Here is an 8921-nt window from a genome sequence, read left to right on the forward strand (position 1 = left end):
GATAGCGTCAAGACTAGGAGTCGTGATGTGCTGCGCGAGTCCTAGGGGGCGGTTGGCCGCTTGGCGGCGGGCAGCCGCGGAAGGTTCCACTCCACTGCCGGATACGTCGTCTCTCTCTTTCCGCCGCTTGGCTTAGCCCACAGGCTGTCTGGCTTTTCGCGCACGCGCGTGGTGAGACTGTCGAGCGGCTGGCAGCTCTGCGGGATCCCCCGTAGTGTGGGGTGGCCCGAGCACGCGGCGTGCCTTGCGAGCGCCAGAAGCGCTGGGAAGGAAACCGCGTCCCGTTATCGCTCCCTTCAGTGGGAGAGTGTTGGCTTGTGGTGTCCGCGTGCTAATAAGGAAAGAAAAAAAAAACCACCTTGCGTTCGAGTGTTCGCTGCTTTGCTCACATGTTAACTCATTTGGCAGTTAAGAATTCTTTCGGAAGGTACTGTTCTTAGACCCATTTTACAGAGGGGGAGGGGAATTGATACACATTTAGTTTCCTACACAGGTTTTGGATTCAAGCCTAACTCCACACAATCTGTGCTCTTAGCCACTGCTCTATTGTGCCTCTAAGTTTTGAAATATGGAGAACGCCACTCCTGGCCTCTGGTTGCCTGGGTTACCATTTTAATGAGGACATCACATTACACACTCAACTTTTCTTTTCCTTTTTTTTTTTTTTAAAGTAATCTCTACACCCAACGTGGGGCTCGAACTCATGACACCCCGCGATCAAGAGCTGCATGCGCCACCAACTGAGCCAGCCAGGGGCCCCTCAACCTGCTTTCTTATGTGTAAATGTGAAAATTCCTTCTCACAGCACTATGTACAAGTCAGGCACATACTATAGGTTGTTGTAGGTGCTCAATTACAGGTGATTACTTTTATCTCTTGAATCCAGAAGCAAGTGCATGCCTGCATGTTAGGAGGAATTCAGGACCATCCTGATCAAGGCCTTCCTCCTCTCTGGGTCCCTCAGTCTCCTCCTTGATGTAAGTGAATTTAGAGAACCCTGATCAGAGTCCGGGGTCACAGTATCTTCCGGAGCTGGTTCCAAAGTATTCCTCCATACAGGAAAATTTTCAAATCAAGGAAGTATCTCCCATGATCCTTCCCCCACTTCTTCCCTGTATCCAACCCTCACTGCCTTCCCTGGCAGCTCCCCCATTTCCCAGTCTTTGGGGGCCAAAGTAGAAACATCAGCCAGTACCGTCAATCAATCTTAAACTCAGGTAGAGACATACAAAAGGATCAGAAACATATCGAAAACTTTACTAGAAATATAGAGAAAAATATATAACTGCCTCCGATGCTTCAGGACGGATGGACAAACAGATGGAGCTCCTAGGTCCGATGGGGCCGCTCCCTATCCACTTCTTCCTCTTCCAGAAGTGAGGCATCCAGCTCCTCTAGCCGCTGCTGCAGCAGAGGTCCCACATCTGGGCTGGGGGGCAGGTTGTGGGGGAGGGTCCTGCCACCTGCAGCCCGCACCCCACGAGATGGCCGCCGGGATCGAGGAAGGCTGCTGTCCCGAAATTCTACAGCCCGCCGAAGCTTCTTTGAGCTGGTGAAAATCAAAGTCCCATTGCGCTCCCGGGGTTCCTCAAAGATGGTCTCAAAGGTCCTGGACCAGGCAGGGAGGGGTGCTGGTTACCAGCATGGCCTGTGGCTCCAGCCTTCCCTCTATCACCCCCAAGCCTTCAAAGTGTCTCACCTCCTGGTTGTAGGCGACTGATAATTCTTGTTGGTATAAATTTCTTCTAAGCTGAACTCCTTCTTGTTCAACCTGGGAGCAAAGAGCAGAGGCCACTGAAAAACCCAGGGCCATTGTACCCTGGAAAAAGGATAAGCAAGGCCTGGTCTATATTTCAGTTTCTGGGACACACTAAGGCCAGGAGTGCTGCCTAAGGCAGACAGATGGTTCTACCATCTACAGATGGTACAAACCATGTCTAGACCAAATGGACTCCTCCAAGCTGGATTATGTTCCCTGAGAGGAGACAAAGCCACACTTCAGGGGATCTGAGCCTACACCTGTTTCGCCAAGGCAGCTCCACGTACAGTAAGCCACTTACCTGATTGGTCGAGGCAGCCCCATTGGTGTAAGGTTTAGCTGAGCACGGGCTGGTGTCCTGCGTATTCTGAATCGAGAAACCTTTCCCATGGTCTGCAAAAACAGGGCAGAGGATAAGGGTGTAGCATGGCCTCAGGCTCCCACTTATCTCAGGCTCCCACTTGTCTCCTCCCCCCAACTGTACTCCTACCTTGGTCTCCGGGTCTGAAAGCACCTGGTCCTCTGAGGCCCTTGGCTCCTTCCCTTTGGTTGAGCCCAACCTGCAGAGAAAGTGAAGGTTCATGGACAAATTTATAGCAATATCTCCATCTCCTGCCCACTGGATAATAGGGAAGGAGGCTGAGCCCAGACTGTGCCAGGGCTTTAAGAAGGGTTTATCGAAGGGCACCTGGCTGGCTCAGTCAGTTAAGTGTCTTACTCTGACTCAGGTCATGATCCCAGGGTCCTGGGATCGAGCTCCACATCAGGCTCCCTGTTAGGGAGTTTGCTTCTCCCTCTCCCTCTGCCCACCCCACCAACTTGTGCATGTACTCGCTCTCTCTCTCAAATAAATAAATAAAATATTTCAAAAAAAAAAAAAAAAAGAAAAGGGTTTATCGAGAGCACTACCTGGGTTCTGCAGGTTCAGAGAAGGAGGAGGAAGATGCGGTGGACGAGCAAGTTGTGACAAGGGTAGGAGAGCCTCCCACTCCTCCAAGAGGGAAGACCTCTTTCCGGAGACAGGGCCGAGGGGGTGGTGGGGGTCGGGCCGTCTCTCCACCACCCACGGTGTGCCGCCGGGGCCGTGACCGGCTTGGGTGGTGGGGAGCAGGGGGCCAGCTGCAGGCATCTGGGCCAGGGGGTCCCAGATCAGGGCAGGAGTGGCTTCGGCCCAGAGAGGGCTTAGACAGAGGTGCTGGGGGGTTGTGGTCTTGGGCTCGCCACTGGCGGATAGGGGGCCGGGGGCTGACAGACGCAGTGTCCTCAGTAGCCCTGGACTGCTCGGCCTCTGAGATGGCAATCTTCAACTCCAACTTCATGGGGGGGGATGGGGGTGGGGGCCGTGGGACTTTGTTGGGCGTGAGGAAGATGTCAGCAAAGCTCTCCAGCTTGGAGCGGACGGATCGGAAGAGGGGGGCCAAGCCCCAGGGACTGAGGCGGGGGCGTAAAAGGCTGGACGGCGGTGGGATCGATGGGGGCTCCAATACAGGATCCGGGGCTGAGGAGAAGGAGAGGCTCAGGTGGGCATTCCTCAGCTGCATGTGCCTAAGTTCTACTTTGGTAGCCTCAGCCTCTCCCCCAACCACTAAGCTTTGCTCACAGAGGTATAAGCCCACGCCTAAAATACCAAGCCCTAAATTTAGGAGTTGAATGTCAGGCCTCTCAAGTCTATACCCCATCTTCACACATCAAACTCCCCTCAGGGAGGGAGATAAGCCTCTTCCCTTCACCCCCCACCTCTGCCCCGGATACTTTTAAGCTCAGCCAGGATTTTCCAGAGCCCTAAATCTCATCCCTCTGAGTCCTTACCTGGTGGTGGGGTCTCCGGAGGGTCCTCAGGCAGGGCAGATGGCTGGAATGGGGGATCCAGGTCCCTGGACGGAGGCATTGACTGGTGAACAATCGTCACGGGCTCGGCTCTGGGGTGAAGGGGGGAAAGTGAAGGCTGAGGGAGCTTCCAGGTTCAGGTCCCACCCAAGCCAGCACCTCCCCAGTCCCTTGAGGCTCCTGAAGGTGCTACTAGACAAGCAAATTCTGATGCCCTTAGCTCTAGTTGCTGGGGTAATAACTGCTGCCTGGACATTTCGATAATCCCTGCCCCAGCCCTCTCACCTTCTCGTGGGGATGAGGAAGTTGGGAGTCTCATCAGCAAAACCCTGGATGTAAACAAAGGATGTTTTGGGGGAGGCAGGGAAGCCCCCTATGGCCTCTCTAGCTCCCCACATTCTGACCCTCTCAAGCGTCCAGAAGCCTGCCAGGGTTCACACCAAAGACTTTTTCATATCGGTCTCTCCTTAGTGTCTTCCATATAGAATGCTGTTCTCCTTGCTCTGGGCAAAACCTATCCCAGCTGAACCCCTTACATCCTTACCCCCAAATTCTCATACCTCAGTTGAGGGTCTTGGGCTGGCAATGTCCTCTAGCATCACCACCAGAGTAGGCTGGGGGGTCCAGTCCACCTTTTGTGAAGAGCCCTCCTCTGGGCCAGGGGTTGTCCTTGATCGCCGCCTCAGGGTAGAAGAGGGCCGGTGGATGCGGCTCAAGGGCTCTCGGCATAAGTGCAGTGGGTCGGGAGGCCTAGAGAGGAAACAGGAAGATCAGAGGGGCTCAGGTAGGCACCTAGCCTACCCTCGATCCCGCCATGCTCACCTGGTCTGTGAGGACCATGTAGCCTCTTGGGGTGGTGAGGCAGGCGGCTGGCTGTGGACAGGATCCCGCCGGTTGCTGCGGTGCCGTGGGGTGGGGGTCTCTTCTTGGGATACCAGGGGAACCTAATTGAGGAGAAAATGTCAAGGGCAGGGCGATGAAATGAGGTTGGATTGGACATATGCCACCATATGCCACAGAAGTGACAGAGTCTATGTCTAGAATTCGCTTAAGAACCCAAAGAAGTGCATTTAACTGAATCAGTTTTGGGGCCAGAGAGTAGATGTCCCGAGCTGTAGTAATCTCACACAGGCTGTTTGGAGAAATGGAAAGGAGTGACCTTGGGTGAGTCACTGCCCTATCTGTTTTTCTAACCTGTGCAATGGAGCCAAAGACCTCAGCCTGCTTCCCAAGAATTGCCTAGACGTTGGGCTGGGAAGAAAGCAAGGGTTTCTCATACTTAAGAGCACTTGTAGAGATGTGGTTCCAGCCCAGCAGGGTTTTTTTCTGGGGAATGGGCACTAAACACCCTGCCCAGATCTAGGTTGGATTAAGTGAGAGCCAAGGAAATCTCTAGCATTAGGGAGGCTGCCTTGCAATGGGTGTGAGAATGAGGTATTTGGATCTCAATTATCCTCACTAGTGATCTGGTCTGACTTTGGTTCTGAAGAGGGGGTCTGAGGGAGAAAGGGGCCTCTCAGTTAAGGGAGCTCACCATGTGGGCAGCCATAATATCTTCCAGCACCACAGCCAAAACCCGCCGAGAGGCCTTTTCCAAAGGTGAAGGGGCCGCTAGAGACTGCAGTCTCGGCCGTTTGGGGCTCCTGGCTCCCCATAATGCTCGAGCCAGGGGCTGGCGGCACAGACGTGACCGGCCAGGTGAGCTGGAGGATGAGAGAAGCAGAGGACGGTCGCCTGAGCCTGTCGTTGGCTCTGTGGTTTCCCCGGTACGGCCGCCAAGGTCCCGTTTCCCGTGCTCAAGACAGGCGGGCGGGGTGCGCTCTCACCTGGAGTCCCCGGGCAAGTCCATTGGGGAAGCGGCGGCTCCGGGGAGTCCCTGGGGGATCCCAGGTCGTAGCCTGGGATGGGGGAGCAGGGGAGCGGGGAGTGAGGGCCAGCCCCTCCCCTGGGGCTCCGCCCTTCATGGTCCGCCCGCGGCTCCCGGTAGCCCAAGGGCCGAAGCCCTGGGGTGTGAAAGGGCGCCCCCGGCTGGTCGTCCTGAGCGGGTGTCTTCCCGCTGCCGTCGCCCGAGATCAGTGGATCCACCCGCGTCCTGACTGGCACTTGCTGGGAGAACCTGGCTTGCAGCGGCGCCAGTTCTCCCACGGCCCGAGCTTCTGGGGCCTTTGTCCCTGCAAAATCCTCCCTGAGATCTCCCGGGATCACCTGGGATCCCGGTCCTGGGAGTCTCACTTTCCGCCGGATCCCTCTGCAATCCTCATCCACTGCCAGCGAGTGGCCAAGAACTCAGTTCGAAGCTATACTCCCACACACCGACGGTCCTCCCCCTTCCCCCGCCCCACTAGATCCCCTAGACTGGATCCCTGCGGAAAGAATCCTACAGCGCGGTTCCTCCAATGAGACGCCGCGGGGATCCTCTCTCCCTGTGAGTTTGGGCTCCGCGAAGCTCCACTCAGGTAAGAGTGGCCCGAGCTTGAGCATCACGAACTCAGTCCGGATCCCCGGGGATCCACTGTCAAGCAGATACCCTCTTCACGCCAATCCCGGGAGGTCCCGCCCACAGACCCCCTCTCCCCCCACCCCCCCGGCTCCCCGCCCAGCGCTCTCCCCAGCCCCGGACCAGATGGTTCAAATGTTTGCTTCCCTCCCTCCCTCCTCCCGCCCTCTCTCCAGCCGCTCGGTGCCCTCCCCTGCGCGCCGCTTACCGCCGCCTCCCGCGGATCCCGGGTCTTCGACGGCTCCTACCTCCGGCTCCTTTAAAACCAGCCTTACCCAGCACTGTCCAACCACCGAGGGCCTTCTTCTCCGAGCCCTCGGGCACCGCCCAATCGCTGGTCCCCGTCTTCTGGGGTGGTGAGAAACTCAGTGAAGCCACCTGGCAGCCATCTTCCCTAGGGGCAAGAAGCCAAATTGGGCACCGCCGCCATTATAGTTGAGGGCAGGTAGCTCTGTCCTCGACGAACTAAAGTGGACCGGATGGTGTCATTTTCTGAAGGCCAGGCAGTCAGCGGCTGAAGACCAGGCCAAGTTTCTTGAGCTACTGAGGCAGCTGTAGTGAATAGAGTGCCGCCACGTTTTTTAAGGGCATCTTCCGGTTCTTTAGTTCTTAGGCCAATAAACGTGAACTGAATACTAACGACATGGGAAATTCCCAATTTCCTAGAGAGGCCTCATTGAGGGCGGTTCCGGTACCTTCCGGGAATCCTCAAAGCCGGTCCCCACGTCGCTGATAAGATTTGGGGGCGGGACTAGGAGCCAGATCCTTCGGCTCCAGTGTTTGTACGACGTCCCGGAGAGACTGGGCTGAGCCAAAACTGGGAGGAGGCTGCGGCCGTTGACCTTCTTCCCGGAGGTGTGGGGGTTTGTGTGGTCTGCGTCGAGGGCTCAGTATAGGGGGACCGATAACCACCTTGGCGTGCTCAGTGGTGTCTGGCAGCTTTCCTTTCTGTTCCGGGCTCCCACGAGCCCTGTTTGAAGGGAAACAATCCTCAGTAATAGGATTGTAGTAGTAGCAATCGTAGTCTTTAGTATTAAGGGATGAAATCCTGCTGCTTGAGAGGCTGTATCATGAAACCTTTACCTAGAGGTGGGCTACTGGTGGGCAGAAAGTGGGCCTGCACTAACTTCTTGCACTGTGAAGGCACCCTCGCCGCCAAACCAGTGCCTGTGTTTCCACTAGTTCTCCTTCCCCAGAATTCTCTGGTCCAAACCGGTACTTTTTTTCTTCAGGAACAAGAAAGTCTGAAGCCTAGAATCCTGGGTCTGAGGTGAAGGTGCAGCGTTCCCCGCCCAGCATAATTCTTTCTTATGGGGCTTAGTGATAAAAGTAGTGACACAGAGAGAATGATATGGAAAGAGCAAAATCAGTAAGAGCTGGTGTGGAAAGTGACTCCCCAACCCTGTAACCAAGGGCTCATCCAAAGTCATCCAGATGTAAGCAAGGATTCATCCAGGGCTCCCCCTCCAGACCAAGCCAACTCTTTGTAACCCAAGGCCTGCAGGGACCTCTGGACATCCATGACGAGACTTCTGCTGAGGGTAGGCGGCACCTTTTCCAGCTAGAGGTGTTCTTTCTGCCCTGGATCCCCGTTGGCTGTATGGTGCCTGAACATGTTCCTTAGGGGTATGGTGATGCTTCCAGCTGTAAGTGCTTGGAAGAAAAGCTTCTCAGCCTTGGTGAGCTGAGAGCCCTTCTGCAGACTCTCACTTTTCTGCTTAAACAGGTGCTTCCTAAGCCCCAGGGCAAGAAAAACTTTCAAGGGCAGAGCATGCCTGATCAGAGTTTTGATTCTCTGAGTCTCCTGAAGAAGTCAACCTGAGGAAGTAGCCTGAGGAAAGGGTCAGAGCCTGGGCCTGAGAATCTGGTAGGGAGGCGCAGCCCTAAGACCCTAAGTTGGTGTGCTGGCGTTCATCTAATTAAGTCTAATGTAGACTGGGGTGTCTTGACCCTAGTAATGGTGAGCGGTTTCACCTCTGCCTTCCTTGTGTCTACCATTTCAACAACTCTTATCACCGCCTGTGCACACACTCCAGGGCATGGCCAGCGTGTGCTGATCCAGTAGCAAGAGGCCCCACATAGCTTCCGTTGGGGCAGGGGATGTGGCTGGAGGTTGACACATGGATGTATCATTCTCCAGAAACTCTGGGCTCCTTTAGACTCGGCCTCACTTCTGCTTAACTGTTCCCGGCGTCAGTGGCCTCACTTGTAAAATGAGAACAATAAACTCTGTCATGCCTATCTCTAAATAGACTTGAAAAATCAAAATCAAATCAGAAGATACATCTGAATGTGCCTGGTAAATTAAGTCTCAGGCTACAGGTAAAATATGTAAAATATGGATGATAAAACCATCTCTTCTTTCTCTCAGAGTACCCTATACCTTTTGGCCCTCAAGCTGTCTCTGCTCAGTACCTTTGCAGAAGCCTCTAGGCTGAGCTCCAGATCAGCCAGAGTGGGTGGGGTGGGTTGGGTTGTGGCTGCAGGGTGTTGGGAGGGGTGGGATGGTAACAACTACTCCTGAAAAATGGCAGGAAACCTTGAGTTTGGGTTGCTCTTCTGGTTGGCATAAACCATTTAACAAGATTTCAACACCTCCTGCACGTGGTGCCTGGGGATAGACAGGTGCTTACCCCCAGGAGGTTAGAGTTTACGTTCCTGTGTACAGAATTGCCGTGGCTCAGCCCTCTCCCCCTTAAAGGTCCTGTCCCAGCCAGGTGTCAGCAATTCGTGATCAATTTAATTCCCCAGGTGAGGAGCTTTTAAGAACCCCCTGTGGGGCCTTTCCACTTTGGTCAGCTACAACGAGTTGCCAGAATTTGTATTGGTCTGTGAAAG

The 8921-nt window shown here is 54.8% G+C and overlaps 1 protein-coding gene across 4 annotated transcripts; it reads right to left on the reverse strand.

Annotated features, from left to right (window-relative positions):
- Nucleotides 1-725: 725 nt before the first annotated feature.
- Nucleotides 726-6510, reverse strand: PRR14 (proline rich 14). 4 transcript variants are annotated; one of them, XM_045994285.1, is made up of 12 exons: nt 6292-6510; nt 5413-5484; nt 5121-5289; nt 4409-4530; nt 4147-4336; nt 3872-3915; nt 3569-3633; nt 2669-3257; nt 2250-2319; nt 2061-2152; nt 1700-1819; nt 726-1609 (listed from the first exon to the last, which is right to left on the reverse strand). In XM_045994285.1, the coding sequence occupies exons 2-12, from the start codon at nt 5433-5435 to the stop codon at nt 1330-1332; spliced, it is 1764 nt and encodes a 587-aa protein (XP_045850241.1). In that variant the 5' UTR covers nt 5436-5484; nt 6292-6510; the 3' UTR covers nt 726-1329. The 4 variants fall into 4 exon arrangements, with proteins under 4 accessions (XP_045850241.1, XP_045850240.1, XP_045850239.1 ...); XM_045994284.1 differs by lacking the exon at nt 6292-6510 and adding an exon at nt 5968-6237 and having other exon boundaries at nt 1165-1609; nt 3569-3678; XM_045994283.1 differs by having other exon boundaries at nt 1177-1609; nt 3569-3678; nt 6292-6490.
- Nucleotides 6511-8921: the final 2411 nt, after the last annotated feature.

Source organism: Meles meles, chromosome 21 (genome assembly GCF_922984935.1).
Source record: "Meles meles chromosome 21, mMelMel3.1 paternal haplotype, whole genome shotgun sequence".
NCBI classification, from domain to species: Eukaryota; Metazoa; Chordata; class Mammalia; order Carnivora; family Mustelidae; genus Meles; species Meles meles.